This window comes from Salvelinus fontinalis, chromosome 39, assembly GCF_029448725.1.
Source record: "Salvelinus fontinalis isolate EN_2023a chromosome 39, ASM2944872v1, whole genome shotgun sequence".
Classification (NCBI taxonomy): Eukaryota; Metazoa; Chordata; class Actinopteri; order Salmoniformes; family Salmonidae; genus Salvelinus; species Salvelinus fontinalis.
In genome coordinates this window covers 26,494,453-26,514,747 of record NC_074703.1, presented here as the reverse complement: position 1 = coordinate 26,514,747, position 20,295 = coordinate 26,494,453, and the positions used below count along the sequence as shown (strand labels likewise).

Below are 20,295 nucleotides of genomic sequence, written 5' to 3'. Positions count from 1 at the left end.
GCTGTGCCCTCCTCTCCTCCCTCCATCTCCCTCTCACCCCTCCACCCCCCTCTTTCCTCCCCTCTGCTGTGCCCTCCTCTCCTCCCTCCATCTCCCTCTCACCCCTCCACCCCCCTCTTTCCTCCCCTCTGCTGTGCCCTCCTCTCCTCCCTCCAACTCCCTCTCACCCCTCCACTCCCCTCTTTCCTCCCCTCTGCTGTGCCCTCCTCTCCTCCCTCCATCTCCCTCTCACCCCTCCACCCCCCTCTTTCCTCCCCTCTGCTGTGCCCTCCTCTCCTCCCTCCATCTCCCTCTCACCCCTCCACCCCCCTCTTTCCTCCCCTCTGCTGTGCCCTCCTCTCCTCCCTCCATCTCCCTCTCACCCCTCCACCCCCCTCTTTCCTCCCCTCTGTTGTGCCCTCCTCTCCTCCCTCCATCTCCCTCTCACCCCTCCACCCCCCTCTTTCCTCCCCTCTGCTGTGCCCTCCTCACCTCCCTCCATCTCCCTCTCACCCCTGCACCCCCCCTCTTTCCTCCCCTCTGCTGTGCCCTCCTCTCCTCCCTCCATCTCCCTCTCACCCCTCCACCCCCCTCTTTCCTCCCCTCTGTTGTGCCCTCCTCTCCTCCCTCCATCTCCCTCTCACCCCTCCACCCCCCTCTTTCCTCCCCTCTGCTGTGCCCTCCTCTCCTCCCTCCATCTCCCTCTCACCCCTCCACCCCCCTCTTTCCTCCCCTCTGTTGTGCCCTCCTCTCCTCCCTCCATCTCCCTCTCACCCCTCCACCCCCCTCTTTCCTCCCCTCTGCTGTGCCCTCCTCACCTCCCTCCATCTCCCTCTCACCCCTGCACCCCCCCTCTTTCCTCCCCTCTGCTGTGCCCTCCTCTCCTCCCTCCATCTCCCTCTCACCCCTCCACCCTCCCTCTTTCCTCCCCTCTGCTGTGCCCTCCTCTCCTCCCTCCATCTCCCTGTCACCCCTCCGCCCCTCTTTCCTCCCCTCTGCTGTGCCCTCCTCTCTTTCCTCCCCTCTGCTGTGCCCTCCCTCTCCTCCCTCCATCTCCCTCTCACCCCTCCACCCTCCCCTCTTTCCTCCCCTCTGCTGTGCCCTCCTCTCTTTCCTCCCCTCTGCTGTGCCCTCCCTCTCCTCCCTCCATCTCCCTCTCCTCCATCTCCCTCTCACCCCTCCATCCTTCCTCCTTTCACAGCTCTCCTCTTGAGCAATAAAATGTATATTTCCCTCCAAGCCTTTGATGTCTATTTACTATAGAACTCAGCACACCGGGTGAGCAGGTTATAGCAGCTATTTCATTTCAAGTTGGCAGACCTGTCCTGCACAAGAGGCTGCTCCATGAAACATTGAACCCATGTACAGTAGTGGTGTTGGGATTAAAAAGAAGGGCTTTATTAAGTCAATAAATTGGCAGCTAAGCCAGTCTCCAAGGTCATAATTAGCGACCATTAGCATAATTTCGCTCCTTCCTTCTGTGGCGCGAACACAGACAGACATGCCAGACACCTCCCCTCTCTCCACGGCAGCCGGGAAAATACAACCAGGCACATACAGACACACCGGGCCGTAACACACACACACACACACACACACACACACACACACACACACACACACACACACACACACACACACACACACACACACACACACACACACACACACACACACACACACACACACACACACACACACACACACACCCCTGGCACTCACGGCAAACTGAACATGGAGCGATGCTCGGTGCGCCAACCATCTAACCAATACATGATGTAAAAACAATCCTTTTAATCAACAGCACGGGAAACACTGGGAAGAGAACTGGCCCTCTGATGTGTTCAGAGCTCACGACTCAGGTGTCCAGCTCTCTACCTTCCTCTCTCAACTGTGCACACACACACACACACACCCTGGCTGAGCGTTAGTGTTAGCTACTAAGCTTAGATTAAAGAACCACTTCCCCTGGATGACTTCATCTCTTTGATGATGACTGAGTGCTACTGTGTTAAGTTCCTCTCATATCACACATGTACATGTACTGTTAAGTCACTAATCGGCCAAATACACTGTCCATTAAAAGTAGACTGATTGACTGTTAATCTCCATCACAGACTGATTGACCGGTGGTTAACTCACTTAACACTAGCCAGTCCAACACAAATGACCCACATCATCGACTACTCGCACTGCATAGAGAGAGAGAGGAACGAGCTGACACACACACACATCTAGAGACACACATACACACTCACACACACAAACACACACACACACACTCGCTGAGCCCCGTATCTCCACACATCCCAGTAGCAATGTGTTAAATCATTCATGTTAGAGGCGCTCCGACGGGGGTAAAGATTTGTGTCATGTTTCATGAAGACTGAGTGAGAAACAAAGCAGTTATCTCCTATATGCTAGATGATATTACACACACCTTCAGACTGTGCTCTCTCTCTCTCTCTCTCTCTCTCTCTCTCTCTCTCTCTCTCTCTCTCTCTCTCTCTCTCTCTCTCTCTCTCTCTCTCTCTCTCCTTATCTGTCTCATCTCTTTCTATCTCTCTCTCTTGGTCCGTCTCTTTCTCGCTTTCTTTCTCTAAATCTCTCTGTTCATCTATCTTTCCCTCTCTTAGTAATAATTATTCCTCTTCTTCTACAGAGAGCAGAATGTTTTTCTAGAGAATACTACATTAACTGTCTTATGTACACAACCATGATCCTCTATTTGAACTGTGATCCTGTATTTCAATTGCTGAATAAACATGCATATTGAACAGATACAAATCAATATTAGAATTTCATATAGGTCCAGTTTACACTGCTTAAAATAATTTCAACGTTACATCAAAATGGGGCTTTAAATCCACATCCCCAAGAGGTAGTGATGTCATCTCTGTGCGACCCTTCCCCTACTACCTGTCAGTCAGGTGAAGGTTATCTGCATGTGAATGTGTGTGTGTGTGTGAGAGAACTTTACAGCTGTGTCTGAGGTAAGGGAACAGAACAGCATATCAAACAGCAGTACAGAAAACCTCAGCATTTCCATAGGTACACTGTATAACACCTGAGGAATGACTTGAAGGTATCAACTCTCTCTCTCTCTCTCTCTCTCTCTCTCTCTCTCTCTCTCTCTCTCTCTCTCTCTCTCTCTCTCTCTCTCTCTCTCTCTCTCTCTCCTGCTTCTCTCTCTCTCTCTAACTCTCCTTTCTCTTGCTTCTCTCTCTCTCTCTCTCGCTCTCTCTCGTTCTCTCTCTCTCTCTCTTTAACTCTCCTTTCTCTTGCTGCTCTCTCCACATATACACCTTTTCCTGCACTCTCTACACTCTCCCTCCCTCCATCCCATTCTTTATGCTCACTGTCAAGTCGACATCTATTTTCTCACCCCATATTAACGTATTTATTTATCTCTCTCTCTCTCCCGCTCTCCCTCTCTGAGGTGAAGCACTGAGCTAGCTTGTAGTATTGTCTTACTGAGTGATCCTTCTTTACACAATCAGCTGCTTGTCCCCCCGCCTCCGCTCCTCCCCTCCTCTCCTCCTCCCCCGCCTCCTCTCCTCCTCCTCCCCTCCTCTCCTCCCCTCCTCCCCTCCTCTCCTCCTCCCCTCCTCTCCTCCTCATCCGCCTCCTCTCCGTGTCTTGTCTGACTCTTAAGGATATTGCCTAATATCCATTAATAGGCTGTCTTTTCTGTCAGTGGGAACAGTGAGGCTGCAACAGGAGAAAGGGAACACAGAAGCTAGTGGATTTAGTGACTCCACACTTCAATGGAGTCAATGATATTCCCTGGTCATTGTTGTGGCTAGTACAGTCATTTCAGTGAGTAGGCTACACACACATCAGCCACTCTCATTGACTTGACTGTCATTCTATCTATTCCGTTCCAGTTACATGTTCAATGTCATATGGGTGAGGACAAGAGGAGAGTGTATAAAGGAATGACAAAAACCTTGTGACATTATTGCAGATGTACTGTATGCTAACATGACGCACCGACACAGACGCGCTCTCACTCACAAAGCATCCTCTGTTTTTTCCCTCTGAAATGGAGGCTGAGGGAGCGACCGCGTTTCCTGTCCAGATTAACCACAAAAGGCAATAAGACGGTGGCTAATGTCACTGTCATCAATGTCATCACACACACACACACACAGCCGATGTTCAAAGTCCCAAGTGTGTGTGTGTGCTGTCAGGGAGGACAGAGGGCCAGCTCATGTAGTTTGTGGTCCCCAAAGTGATTCAGTGGTTCCTTCAACACCACCTCCCTAAACTACCTTACACACAAACACACACACACACACACACACACACACACACACACACACACACACACACACACACACACACACACACACACACACACACACACACACACACACACACACACACACACACACACACACACACACACTCTCTCTCTCTCTCTCTCTCTCCTGTCCTGTCCTGCCTGGGCTGTAGATAGTCATCACTGCTCATTGCAGCAGTCTGCATACTTCGTCATGTTGTTGTAATTCTTATTTCTTTCGTCGGACTGAGTCACGACGCTGTGATTTTCACTGGCATTTTACCTTGGAGAGCTTCCATATGAGGGTTAGCAGGGGAAAATAAAGCAAGTGAAATGGGACTGAAAAAGACCGCCAGTCATTCACTCGGTCACTCCCTCTTTCTCTCTTTCTTTCTGGGCTGGCTGATCTGGCAGTCGTGGAGCCGTGAGAAAAGCTTTGGAGAGGGAGAAAAACGGCAAAATGACAACGTCGCCGTTGCTTTTCAGACCTATTCCCTGATGTTTATGAGGGAAGAAGCGGAGCCGTAATGTTTATTGACAGATGAACACATATTTTCCATTGTGTGACGCTCACTGTTTAGACTCGGGTTGTTCAGCTCATCCATAAAAAGTCTTGTCCATTTGTCTCAGTCACTCTTTACGGCTCTCTGTAAAAAACACGAGACAGAGTCTCACTCAGCTCTCTGGAGTGGCCCACGGATAGAAGAGATACAGCAACAGGTCAGACTGAACAGTGTCTCTCTCTCTCTCTCTCTCTCTCTCTCTCTCTCTCTCTCTCTCTCTCTCTCTCTCTCTCTCTCTCTCTCTCTCTCTCTCTCTCTCTCTCTCTCTCTCTCTCTCTCTCTCTCTCTCTCTCTCTCTCTCTCTCTCTCTCTCACACGCGCACACACACGTGAACACACACACACAAGGAAACAGAAACACAGACAGACGAAAGCACACACAAACACACACTCACATCCACAGACCCACACTTATTCACAGCTGAGCTCTCCCTTTTGCCCCGTCCTTTGAAACTCTCCCACCTCACCCAAATGGCCTCCTCCCTTCCCTTGACCCCCCCCCCTCCCCTCCCTCTTCCCCTCCTCCCCCTTTCCCCCCGTCCCCCTCCCTACCTGCAGACACAGAGTTGCTATTGTACCACCCTGGGTAAGGCCAAAGAGACTAACACTGTCTGTCATTGTGGGGCGCACAGGGATGGAAAGAGGGAGAGAGAGGGGGATGGAAGGCGGGAAGGAGGGACAGAGGACACAGGAATGAGAGAATCCCAGGACAGGACTTCGCTTGGCTTCTTCCCCTCTCTGTCAACAGCCTCCGACTTTTACTACTCCGACCGACCATGATGCAATAGTCTGCCCTAACCTTTGACCTCTAACCCCTGGCCATGTGACCCATCTCTCGTTAGCCCCCCTCAATGAACCCAGAAGACCCCCACCCAAACAGAGAAGACAGACACACAGACAGAGGGTCACAAGCGGGGCGGCCAGAGAAAAGTCCTCTGCACTTTCGCCTCCAAACTACCGAAACTAATTTATCAGTCGCCGATTGGCTGTTAGAGAAGTCAGCTGACAGCACTGGGGAGGTCTGTGGGTTGAGAGTGGAGGGGGGAGAGAGGGAGAGAGAGGGAGAGCCTTTAGCATTCTGCTCTGCTATTCTTCTGTCTTTCTTTCTTTTTTCCAACATGGAGACACGGTTATCAAGCCGCTCGGGGGACTGACAATATGGGCCAGACAATGAACCAGTCTGAGAGAAAGACCCAGAGACAGAGAGAGAGAGAGAGAGGCCCAGAGAGGCCATAGGGAGAGAGGGGACAAGGTCTGCATTAGTGTTCAGACCACGGACACACCACTCAATTACATACACACACACACACACACACACACACACACACACACACACACACACACACACACACACACACACACACACACACACACACACACACACACACACACACACACACACACACACACACACACACACACACACACTGTACCCCGCTTTCTCATAACAGTCCGTAACACGCCACCCTATCCCTTGAAAACACTTAACCATTTTAATCCGCAATGCTTTTCTAGTTAATGCTACATAAATCCAATTTAGTACAGGTCAACTTGAATTCACATTACACACTTTGATTCCCATCATTCCTGAATTAATTCCATTCAATGTAAAAGTTTCAAACAGTAACAAATTACATTACCACCAAAAAAATGCATTGTCCTACTTTATAATAATATCCCACAATGTATTACAATGCAATGATGACACACTAAAATACACATTTCTACGTATTATCTTAGCAGCAGAAATTGAAGTGTTCTTTTGTAACCATTTATGCAGTTTTACTAATAAGGCACATTTAGGTGTTTAGACATCTGGTGTGGACCCACTCATAAAAGGCGACATTACACCACGACCCCCCCCCCCCAATAAACTCACAGGGACAAATGGTAGAGAGTGAGAGTTCCACACTGCTCCCCTCAGCACCCCTCAGCACCCCTAGGAGTCCCCTTCCTCTTCTCTGCCCCTTCTTTACGATCAACCTCGCTCTTTTCCCTTTACTTCTGCATCTCTCTCTTTCCATCTATCTGTCTCTTTCTTCCTCTCTTTCTGTGTGTCTCTCTTTCTGTTACCCTCTCTCTATTCGCTCTCTCTCTGTTTCTCAATACCTTCACTCTATCCTCTCTCTCTCTCTCTCTCTCTCTCTCTCTCTCTCTTTCTCTCTCTCTATCGCTGTGGAATCTGTCACTTTGACCACAGAATCTGTCAGAAACACTCATACCACAGCTATGTCAGAGAAATCACTCTATTCCAGTATTTCATACAAGCATCATAGACATTCTTAGTAAAGCTGTCAATGTATTTGAAGAAGCCATCAAATCATTATTATTCCCACAACTGAACAAAATTTCAGTGAGACAACTTAAGAAAGATTTATAATAATACCAAAATATACAACAATATTAGTATTATATTATAATGACACTAATAACATTACATTATAATAATCACATTAATACACACTAGTATAATAATACCAATAACAATAATCATATATTAATCATCGTCATCGTATATTCAAATATTACTCAGCAGAAATGACTGTAAATAGTATGAAAATTGTTGTGATTTACGCCGTACTACAACCAATCCAGTCAACATATAACATGAACGTTCTTGCATCGGTCAATCGATTCTGTATCTCAATCTGTTCACTCAGCGTTAATGAATGAATGATGATGATAAAGCTCCTTAAAACAAACCATTCTCATCTTGTTTCCATCAATTACACCTCAAACTAATCAAGAGACAATAAAAAGGAAGGAGAATGTATTCTTGTCACATGGCCAGCTCAGCTCATTTCCCGTACAGAACATACGTGTACTGTGTTATTGTGACAGAACGTTTAAACCAGCTATAAACCAGCAACATTAGAGCAGAAAGTGCTTTCCCACAAACACAGTAATTCTCTGTATCTCACGTTTCTTTTTCCTGATAACTCCTAATTGATGCAGAAAACAGATAAAAGCCACAGCAAACGAGAACGGAGAGGAGGGATGAGAGAGAAAGAAAGAAAGAAAAGTGAACACTTACAGAGATGCAGGAACAGAAAGCATCCGGACCGACGATAGTATGTCTCGCACACACACACACACACACACACACACACACACACACACACACTGCACTCTCGCTCCCTTTGCGTTGAAGAGACGAATGCACAACTCTCTCTCTCTCACACACACACAGACACACACACTGTAGAGAGCCTCACACTCATAAATACACACTACACCGTCTACACACACTCAAACCGGCACAGCTCGCCCTTTCCTGCCTCCTTATCCACTGATAGAGTACATTACTGGAAAGCAGACTTTTAACCAGACGTTTTCTAAGTCATTGTAATCCCTGCATTTATCTCCAAACGTTCTGCTTTTACATGTAATCCTTTACGTTTTTAATTCCACATAGTCTGGTGTTGTTATCTTTTCTCTCTTCCCCTCTTTGCGGATAGATGACTTATTAAAAACTATTTTTTTGCGAAATATAAATGTGTTCTTAATTCGGGGTTAAAACTCTGAGACATTATCTCCAAACAAAAGATTAGTTTGATCTGGCAAAACAGTACGGTACCTTAATGCAATAAAAGATACCGGTATTAAAACGGGGTATTATGGGTAATCTTTCTTTCAGGGCATTAACATCAAACAGCCATTATTCCCCAGCAAAGCTCGTTTTGTTGTCGACGCGAATTGTAAATCGGTGAGAGTATTTCCACCTCTCTCACACGACAGAGGAAAACATAGGCCGTGGTTGTAAATAAGAATTTGTTCCTAACTGACTTGCCTGGTTAAATAAAGGTACAATAACACAACAACAAAAATAAACATCCACAATCTAAACAGACACTGTAACGACAGAAAAATAATCCCACTTCACTGTGAGATAATGTGTGTGGATATTTTAGTTTAACATCTACAAATAAAAGATTGGACATTTTGTTTAAACGTAAGCTTTTAACCTTTAGTGTGTTTGTTTTTGATTTAATCTCCTGGAATTTATAATGAGTTGATTCTGTAAAAACAACCCTGAACAATCTGCTCATGTTCGATAGCAGCTCGACATGAATGTGAGCTGTCTTATCTCAGGGTGTCAAAATAGCCCGTCAGATAAAGCAGAAGTACAGCTAGTTGCCAGGCATTCTGAATAGTGAACTGTAGATTGATTCCGTGACTGCCAGGTAGTTAGCTGGTGAACGGGACCTTTCTGAGAAACTCTTGTCAAACTGAATCATACTGTTCACGCTCCCACCTCAGCACATGGAAACAGTGATTGTCACACACACACACACACACACACACACACACACACACACACACACACACACACACACACACACACACACACACACACACACACACACACACACACACACACACACACACACACACACACACACACACACACACACACACACACACACACACACACACACACACACACACACACACACACAGACACAGACAGACAGACAGTGAGTAACACTGCTGCTTGAACACGGCAATGAACATGTTGACATGAACAACTTAGTTAAACTGGAGCGTGTGCGGTGGAGAGAGAGGGAGGGAAAGAGGAAGAGAGAGAGAGAGAGAGAAAGCGAGAGAGAGAGCGAGAGGGAGAGAGAGCAGGGCCAAAGTCACAGATCACTTCTCATTGTCACTCTGATTACCACAGCTGGACAACACATACACACACAAACACAACCAGTTTGCGCAAGCTTTGCATGCGGTATCGTTAAAAGGCACAGGACAGCCAAACAAACTTTCCATCTCTCCTCTATCTATCTATCTATCTATCTATCTATCTATCTATCTATCTATCTATCTATCTATCTATCTATCTATCTATCTCTCTATCTATCTCTCTATCTATCAAACAAGTAAAGCTTTGGAACTCAGCAAACACTATTTTGTTTCAGCAAACAGTTTTACAACAAGCAGCACTTTCTCCTTCACAAACACTTCAACAACAACAAAACACTATCTCTCCTTCTCCTTCCCTCTTCCTCACAGTCCTGTCGTCCCTCTCTCCCCGCGGTCTGTCTGAGCATTATGTGTGTGTGACTGAGAGAGTAAGAGCGTACGTACCTGTTAAACTCCTGAGGTAGCTCAGGGTCTGTGAGCATGCTGGAATAGGTCTGTGGGAACTAGGATTCCTCCGTCTAACACCATGCAGCTCCGACACACAGACGGAACAGAATCACAACCGCCACAACAAGCCTCTCTATTGATCCTTCAACCTCTGAGACAACGGAGACTGTTCTCTCTCTCTCTCTCTCTCTCTCTGTAGCGATCACACACACTCAGCCTCACACCCTCCCTCTGTCTCTGTCCCTCCTCCTCCTACCCTCCCTGCCCTGTAAGCTGTTAGATCTGGGCTCAGCTCTTAAAGGGCCAGCGCAGAGCACAGTGTGTGTGTGTGTGTGTGTGTGTGTGTGTGTGTGTGTGTGTGTGTGTGTGTGTGTGTGTGTGTGTGTGTGTGTGTGTGTGTGTGTGTGTGTGTGTGTGTGTGTGTGAGTGCGTGCGTGCGTGCGTGCGTGCGTGTGTGTGTGAGAGAAAGAGAAATACACCGTGAACATTGTTACAACACTGTACATAGACATAATATGACATTTGAAATGTCAGTAGTGTTAGTAGTGTTTCCTGTTCATTTTGTATTGTTTATTTCACGTTAGTTTATTATCTATTTCACTTGCTTTGGCAATGTAAACATATGTTTCCCATGCCAATAAAGCCCTTTGAATTGAATAGAGAGAGAGAGAGTGTGTGTTTGTGAGGGGAGGGGCTGTGTGGCCGTAGGGATGGTCGCTTCCTTAGAGCAAACACTGCCCCCTTCCTTGAGCTCTGTACACACGCGCACGCACACACACACACACACACACACACACACACACACACACACACACACACACACACACACACACACACACACACACACAAACACACACACACACACACACACACACACACACACACACACACACACACACACACACACACACACACACACACACACACACACACACACACACCACTGGTATAGAATCCTCTCAACACACCACTCCAGGTCACCTCTCTGGACCTCAGCATTCGGGTCCTCTTGTCTACATGAGAGCTGATGGGTTTTATTTTCTTTCACAACTTTACAGAGTCTCTTCTCTCCCTTCTCACTGTGAAATAAATCTGCCTGGATACAGTCTTTTTCACAGGTCCTGCTCCTCCGTTCTGAGTATTCATAATAGTAATACGGATGATTATAACACTGTAATAGCCTTTATTGAGTATAACTCCTTCCTCAGTACATAGGACTCTATGCATTAGTTATCAATGTAGAACAACATATTATACAGAACGAAGGAAACATCAGAACGTTTATAAAGGAATTTAATCAAATATGCATAAACAAGCTTCAACAAGATTATTAAAAATAATGTCCTACACCTCCTATATTGTCCTTCACAGTTCAAATACAAACACACACAAACACACTCACGCACACACACACCTGATGAGTACGTGAGTGTGAAGAAGCAGAATTTGGAGTGTGTGTGTGTGTTTGTGTGCGTGTGGTACTGAGTGTGCGAGCGTCAGGCAGGCAGGCAGACAGCCCTTAGCGCTGTCAGTCACTATTAGGAGTGTGTGGTCTGTGTGTCACAGACAGAGCCAATCAGCCATTGTTCTGGAGGAAAGAAAAACAAACCTGACAGCCTGAAACACAGCAGCCTGGAAAACTTTAAACACGCCATCACTCCATCTGTACTCAACACACACACACACACACACATACACATCTGCTGGCGGAGACACACACACCGGCGTGCAAGCTCATGCACACACATACACTAGCGCACACACACGCGCACGTGAACGTGTGATAAATGCCTGAATGCTTGCAGGCACACCCCCACACACACACATACACTAATGCACAACGTGAACACAATCTGTCTACCCAAATATGTATGAATAGTGTGTAACGGGTTTGTCTGTCTTGTTCGTCTACTTGTTCCTACTGACAAATAAGCACAAAAGCTTCACCAGATACACAAGCCCAATTTCACACTCATACCTATCCCTTTTATTTGATAAATAAAATATAGTTATGGGTATGATAATATCAACAACTATAACTGTCATTGTGATTCTATTTAGTTTAATCTAATTCTTCATGAAAAATGAAGGGAAACATATCTGGAGGTTAGATGTAATCTCATTCAGGAAGTAAATTGGTCCTCAAGATTGGAGACTGCATCTCTCCTTGACCTCTGCTGCAAAACAGCTGCAAACCCAATGATAACGTGTATTTGTGCATTATACGCAACCTAACTGCTTTATTATACAGAGTCAAATGGACCTTAGCTAACTCTCAGTTCCTGGCGGGAATGTTTTCATGGCTTTATTGTTTCCATGGCTTCATGGTTTATTATGATGATGAATCTCTGTGTGTGTCTGTGGGTGTATTTGTGTGTGGGTGAGTGTGTGGGTGAGTGTGTGTGTGGGTGAGTGTGTGGGTGAGTGTGTGGGTGAGTGTGTGCGTGTACCCATTGTCATACTTGAGTAAAAGTAACGATACCTTAAATGACTCAAGTAAAAGTGAAAGTCACCCAGTAAAATACTACTTGAGTAAAAGTCTAAAAGTATTTGGTTTTAAATGTACTTAAGTATCAAAAGTAAATGTAATTGCTAAAATATACTTACTTAATTAAAGGTGGCATTTTTTTTTATTTACAGATAGCCAGGGGCACACTCCAACACTCAGACAAAATTGACAAAAGAAGCATTTGTGTTTAGTGAGTCTGCTAGATAAGAGGCAGTAGGGATGAACAGCGATGTTCTCTTGAGTGTGTGAACTGGACAATTTTCCTGTCCTGCTAAGCATTCAAAATGAAGCAAGTACTTTTGGGTGTCAGGAAAATTTGATGGAGTCAAAAATACAATATTTTCTTTAGGAATGTAGTGAAGTAAAAGTAATCGTAGTCAAAAAACATACGCTGAACTAAAATATGAACACAACACGTAAAGTGTTGGTCTCATGAAATAAAAGATCCCAGAAATGTTCCATATGCAACAAAAAGCTTGTTTCTAAAATGTTGCGCATTAATTCGTTTACAAACAGGGATGTGAGCATTTCTCCTTTGCCAAGATAATTCATCCACATGACAGGTGTGGCATAGCAAGAAGCTGATTAAACAGCATGCTCATTACATAGGTGCACCTTGTGCTGGGGACAATAAAAGGCCACTCTAAAATGTGCAGTTGTGTCACACAACACAATGCCACAGATGTCTCAAGTTTTGAGGGAGTGTGCACTTGGCATGCTGATTGCAGGAATGTCCACCAGAGCTGTTGCCATATGATTGATAGCTGTTGTTGATTGATGATTGATAGCTGTTGGCAACAGCAATCAATGATTGATAGCTGTTGCCATATGATTGTTCATTTCTCTACCATAAGCCACCTCCAATGTTGTTTTAGAGAATTTGAAAGTACGTCCAACCAGTCACACAACCGCAGACCACGTGTAACCATGCCAGCCCAGGACCTCACATCCGGCTTCTTCACCTGCAGGATTATCTGAGACCAGCCACCTGGACAGCTGATGAAACTGTGGGTTTGCATAACAGAAGAATTTCTGTACAAACCGTCAGAAACCGTCTCAGGGAAGCTCACCTGCGTGCTTGTCGTCCTCACCAGGGTCATGACCTGACTGCAGTTTAGCGTCCTGACTGCAGTTTGGTGTCGTAACCAACTTCAGAGGGCAAATGCTCACCTTCGATGGCAACTGGCAGGCTGGAGATTTGTGCTCTTCACGGATTAATCCTGATTTCAACTGTTCCGGGCAGATGGCAGACAGTGTGTATGGCGTTGTGCGGTTTGCTGATGTCAACATTGTGTACAGAGTGCCCCATGGTGACGGTGGGGTTATAGTATGGGCAGGTATAAACTACGGCAACGAACACAATTTTATTGATGGCAATTTGCCATTCATCCGCCGCCATCACCTCATGTTTCAGCGTGATAATGCACAGCCCCATGTCACAAGGATCTGTACACAGTTCGTGGAAACTGAAAATGCCCCAGTTCTTCCATGGCCTGCATACTCATCAGACATGTCAACCATTGAGCATGTTTGGGATGCTCTGGATCGACGTGTACGACAGCATGTTCTAGTTCCCGCCAATATCCAGCAACTTCGCACAGCCATTGGAGAGGAGTGGGACAACATTCCACAGGCCACAATCAACAGCCTGATCAACTCTATGCAAAGGAGATGTGTTGCTCTGCATGAGGCAAATGGTGGTCACACCAGATACTGACTGGTTTTGGGATCCACACATGTACCTTTTTTTGAATGTATCTGTGACCATAGGTGCATATCTGTATTCCCAGTCAAGTGAAATCCATAGATTAGGGCCTAAGAAATGTATTTAAATTGACTGATTTCCTCATGTGAACTGTAACTCAGTAAAATCTTTGAAATTGTTGCATGTTGCGTTTATATTGTTGTTCAGCGTAAATAGTCAAGTAGAGTACAGATACCTCAAAACACAACTTAAGTAGTACTTGAAAGTATTTTTACTTAAGTACTTTGCACCGTTGCGTGTTTGTGAGTACGTGTGTGTGTAAGTGTGTGGAATCGTCTTGAAAAGCGTTGTTGAATACGACTACAAGGATGTCATTTGACAATGAGAGGAGAAAGCAGAAACTCAGTATCTTTTTAACTAGCTACTCTTAGGTAGCCATTGTTCCTCGTTAAACTATTTAGAGAACCTTCACGTCAAGGCTGCAGTAGGGAACGAGACCGAGAGAGATGGAGGAGGTATTGTTCTATGAAAGGTAAAAAGGGGAAGAAAAAGAAAACAGCAGCACGGTAGAGAATGAAAAAAAAAAACTGTGAATTCATCTGAGGTGAAACAAAAGGTGTTAGAAAAAAGCAGAATGCTGCTTTGATTATGTACAGCGCTAGGAAAATACAGTAACGTAAAATACAGTAACGTAAAATACAGTAACGTAAAATACAGTAACGTAAAATACAGAAGTTGAGTCCTTAACCACACACACACACACACACACACACACACACACACACACACACACACACACACACACACACACACACACACACACACACACACACACACACACACACACACACGGTCCATTACAATGAAGCCGTTCATCAGAGACCCGGTGTCGTCGACCCTCACAGCTGTAGTGCATTAGAGGCCCAGAGATCACAGGGTCTGCAGGAGACAGGCAGTAAACATTCCCCTTCCTCAATATTACACACACACACACACACACACACACACACACACACACACACACACACACACACACACACACACACACACACACACACACACACACACACACACACACACACACACACACACACACACCAGCAACAACAAAAATACACACATCCACACACACACACACACACACACACACACACACACACACACACACACACACACACACACACACACACACACACACACACACACACACACACACACACACACACACACACACACAACAACAACAACAAAAATACACACACACACATCCACACACACACATCAGGGCCATTAGAACGAGCAGTCTGACCCTCCCCTGCCCTCCATGTCCCTCTCTACTCAATCTGGGGAATAGAAGGAGAAATGAGGGAGGGAGACTAGGGTGGAGGTCATTGCACGGATGATGTTTAACAAAACAGCACCTTAGAGAATGCTGCCCTATGTACACAGAGTCTAGATCTGACAAGCGGGGAATGGGATTTCCCAATTGTTTGGGGGATACAATATGGCTCTGTGTTTGAATGATTTGTTTGGTGCAGTCATTGTTGCTGATCCTTATTGAGGGTGTCAATAATGTTGGAGCCCACTGTATATAGAGATATTAAACCCGAGACTGTTTCTTTTATACTGTTTTTCACACTGTGTATTCATGTACTGTATTATTTACATACATTACATGACCAAACGATGTGGACACCTGCTCTTCGAACATCTCATTCCAAAATCATGGGCATTATTACAGAGTTGGTCCCTCCTTTGCTGCTATAACAGCCTCTCCACTCTTCTGGCGATTAGGCCTGGCTCGCAGTCAGCATTCCAATTAATCCCAAAGGTGTTCAATGGGGTTGAGGTCAGGGCTTTGCACAGGCCAGTCAAATTCTTCCACACAGATCTCGACAAAACATTTCTGTATGGACCTCACTTTGAGCACGGGGGAATTGTCATGCTGAAACAGGAAAGGGCCTTCCCCAAGCTGTTGCCACAAAGTTGGAAGCACAGAATTGTCTAGAATGTCATTGTATGCTGTAGCGTTACGATTTCCCTTCACTGGAACTAAGGGGCCAAGCCCGAACCATGAAAAACAGCCCCAAACAATTATTCCTCCTCCACCAAACTTTAGAGTTGGCACTATGCATTGTCCGTCGGCCTGCCAGATGGTGATGTGTGATTCATTACTCCAGAGAATGCATTTCCACTGCTCCAGAGTACACCACTCCAGCTGACCCTTGGCATTGTGCATGGTGATCTTAGGCTTGTGTGCGGCTGCTCGTCCATTGAAGCCCATTTCATGAAACTCCCGACGAACAGTTCTTGTGCTGACATTGCTTCTAGAGGCAGTTTGGAACTCGGTAGTGAGTGTTGCAACCTAGGACAGACAATTTTTACACGCTACTCGCTAGAGCACTCAGCGGTCCCATTCTGTGAGCTTGTGTGGCCTACCACTTCGCGGCTGAGCCGTTGTTGCTCCTAGACGTATCCACTTCACGATAACAGCACTTACAGTTGACCGGGGCAGCTCTAGCAGGGCAGAAATTTGACTAACTGACTTTTGGAAAGGTGGCATCCTATGACGGTGCCACGTTGAAAGTCACTGAGCTCTTCAGTAAGGCCATTCTACTGCCAATGTTTGTCTATGGAGAATGCATGGCGGTGTGCTCGATTTTATACTGGTGTCAGCAACGTGTGTGGCTGAAATAGCTGAATCAACTAATTTGAAGGGGTGTCCACATAATTTTATATACAGTATATCACAAAAGTGAGTACACCCCTCACATTTTTGAAAATATTTGAGTATATCTTTTCATGTGACACTGAAACACTGAAGAAATGACACTTTGCTACAATGTAAAGTAGTGAGTGTACAGCTTGTATAAATTTGCTGTCCCCTCAAAATAACTCAACACACAGCCATTAATGTCTAAACCGCTGGCAACAAAAGTGAGTACACCCCTAAGTGAAAATGTCCAAATTGGGCCCAAAGTGTCAATATTTTGTGTGGCCACCATCATTTTCCAGCACTGCCTTAACCCTCTTGGGCATGGAGTTCACCAGAGCTTCACAGGTTGCCACTGGAGTCCTCTTCCACTCCTCCATGACGACATCACGGAGCTGGTGGATGCTAGAGACCTTGCACTCCTCCACCTTCCATTTGAGGATGCCCCACAGATGCTCAATAGGGTTTAGGTCTGGAGACATGCTTGGCCAGTCCATCACCTTTAACCTCAGCTTCTTTAGCAAGGCAGTGGTGGTCTTGGAGGTGTGTTTGGGGTCGTTATCATGTTGGAATACTGCCCTGCGGCCCAGTCTCCGAAGGGAGGGGATCATGCTCTGCTTCAGTATGTCACAGTACATGTTGGCATTCATGGTTCCCTCAATGAACTGTAGCTCCCCAGTGCCGGCAGCACTCTTGCAGCCCCAGACCATGACACTCCCACCACCATGCTTGACTGTAGGCAAGCCACACTTGTCTTTGTACTCCTCACCTGGTTGCCGCCACATACGCTTGACACCATCTGAACCAAATAAGTTTATCTTGGTCTCATCAGACCACAGGACATGGTTCCAGTAATCCATGTCCTTAGTCTGCTTGTCTTCAGCAAACTGTTTGCCGGCTTTCTTGTGCATCATCTTTAGAAGAGGCTTCCTTCTGGGACGACAGCCATGCAGACCAATTTGATGCAGTGTACGGCGTATGGTCTGAGCACTAACAGGCTGACCCCCCACCCCTTCAACCTCTGCAGCAATGCTGGCAGCACTCATACGTCTATTTCCCAAAGACAACCTCTGGACATGACGCTGAGCACGTGCACTCAACTTCTTTGGTCGACCATGGCGAGGCCTGTTCTGAGTGGAACCTGTCCAGTTAAACCGCTGTATGGTCTTGGCCACCGTGCTGCAGCTCAGTTTCAGGGTCTTGGCAATCTTTTTATATCCCAGGCCATCTTTATGTAGAGCAACAATTCTTTTTTTCAGATCCTCAGAGAGTTCCTTGCCATGAGGTGCCATGTTGAACTTCCAGTGACCAGTCAGTATGAGGGAGTGTGAGAGCGATGACACCAAATTTAACATACCTGCTCCCCATTCACACCTGAGACCTTGTAACACTAACGAGTCACATGACACCGAGGAGGGAAAATGGCTAATTGGGCCCAATTTGGACATTTTCACTTAGGGGTGTACTCACTTTTGTTGCCAGCGGTTTAGACATTAATGGTTGTGTGTTGAGTTATTTTGAGGGGACAGCAAATGTACACTGTTATACAAGCTGTACACTCACTACTTTACATTGTAGCAAAGTGTCATTTCTTCAGTGTTGTCATATGAAAAGATATACTCAAATATTTACAAAAATGTGAGGGGTGTACTCACTTTTGTGATATACTGTACATAGTGTAGCTCATTCTAATATACTGTACATGTAGCAGATATAAATCGGTTACTCATGGTCACGTGATGACGTAGCCCTGCCAAGTGGGAATTTCCTCTTGGTCTAATACGTTGGTTGTTCCCGTGACACCGTGGGAGACCCCGGTTCATATCCCGTGTGTTACATACGCGTATCATATATTGCTTTTGGATCACTGATAAAGTGTTATTTGTGTTTTTAAGTGGATTCGTCCTGTCACCCATGATTTCTTGCTTCTAATTTTGATTATTGTTTTTTGTACTATTATTTGATGATTATTTAGTTTGACATTTGTTTCCTGCGCTGTTCGGAGCTAGTAACGCAGGCATTTCGCTGCACCTACTATAACATCTGCTCAACTATGCACGTGACCAATACATGTTGATTTGATGTGACCATGACAGAAAAACACCCTCGCTTCCTGCCTCCTCCCTCCCTCTCTCCTTGTCCCTGCGTCAGCTCTGGTGTCAATACCTGAGACCTCAGACATCTTTCCCTCCATCTCTCCCTCCTCTCCTCTCCCTCTCTCCTTCCTCTCCCTCCTTCTTCTCCTCATCCTGTATAAGAACTCAGAGCAGACACAGAGCTCAGGGCTGGGCAGTGAGGGACAGACAGTGACAGTCCTGTGAAGTGGGTTTATCAGACACACAGGAGTACTGGAGGACGTGGCTCTCAGAAGGTTGAGTGGCAGTGGAGAGAAACCATTAAGATAGCCTGCTATCTCTCTCTGCCAGGAGAGCCCATAGTGGGTGTATGCACACACATACTAACCAGACACAGGCCTGACAGACAGACAGACAGACAGACAGACAGACAGACAGACAGACAGGCAGATAGACACACAGACAGCAGACATCACCACACAACCCTCTGAAGTCAGTCATAACACTAAGGATACTGATCTAATAGGATGTGGCCTCTGCTATCCCTGCCCATACAGACACCTAGGCAACAGAGGAAGCCTGAATGTCAGTGGGGAAAGAGGAGGATGACGGGTGATAAGATCGTTCTCTCTTGCTCTCTCTCTCTGTCTCTCCCACCAATTCCTCTCTCTTTCTCCTTCCCCTCTCTCTTTCTCACCCCACTTTCTCTCTGCATCTCTCTTCCTCACTCTGTCTTTCTGTCCATTTGTCTGATAGACCCTTTGCAGCAACATGTCCAGACATACCACTCTGCAGCTGAATAGTCCTCTATATGTTATAATTGACTGGGCTATAAACAGTAGGCTAAACTAGGAGACTGTGTGCGTTCTCTCTATGACAATTCTATGCTCTCTGTCATTATTCTGATACAGAATATCAGAACTTCCCAGCCCAGTTAAACAGCAAACACAACTGTCTGTAACCCAGCCGCAACAACACTTTGTACTTCCCTTTAAATGTTGAATAAAGTTTTTTTTTTTGATGACTCCCCAGTCTAGAAAATGAATTTACCAAAACATACACTATTGCGAGTGCCTTCCTAGCCTGTTACTAATTAGTTTGCTTTTTATTCACCTCAAATTGTTCATTATTGCAATAATAAATAGAGCTATTTTTCATATCTGTTAGTTATTGTTAAGCTTTAGCTACTGAAAAATAATTAATCTAGCTGTGCTTTGTGTCAGACACACAACACAGCAAAACAATACAGCCAGCGACTGAAAAGGACTCTCATGTCAACAAAGGGTTAATGAATGTTTCTAAAAGGGGATAAATAAAAGGTAAATGATTGACAAAGCATGTGTGTATGTACATAGACAGCGGCCCACTCATG

At 45.8% G+C, this 20,295-nt stretch overlaps 1 protein-coding gene across 3 annotated transcripts in view; it reads right to left on the bottom strand.

Annotated features, from left to right (window-relative positions):
• The window catches only part of LOC129838793 (uncharacterized), a 193,523-nt gene that overhangs the window by 20,493 nt on the left and 152,735 nt on the right, over positions 1–20,295 (bottom strand). Inside the window, exon 1 of one of the 3 annotated variants that reach the window (XM_055905967.1) lies at positions 9,919–10,141. The exons of 1 other annotated variant lie outside the window; for it this stretch is intronic. In XM_055905967.1, coding sequence (XP_055761942.1) covers positions 9,919–9,956 — 38 coding nt within the window. In that variant the 5' untranslated portion in view covers positions 9,957–10,141. Of the gene's footprint in view, positions 1–7,861; positions 9,161–9,918; positions 10,142–20,295 lie in introns of those variants that run through there. One more of the 3 variants, XM_055905968.1, reaches the window with a different exon arrangement.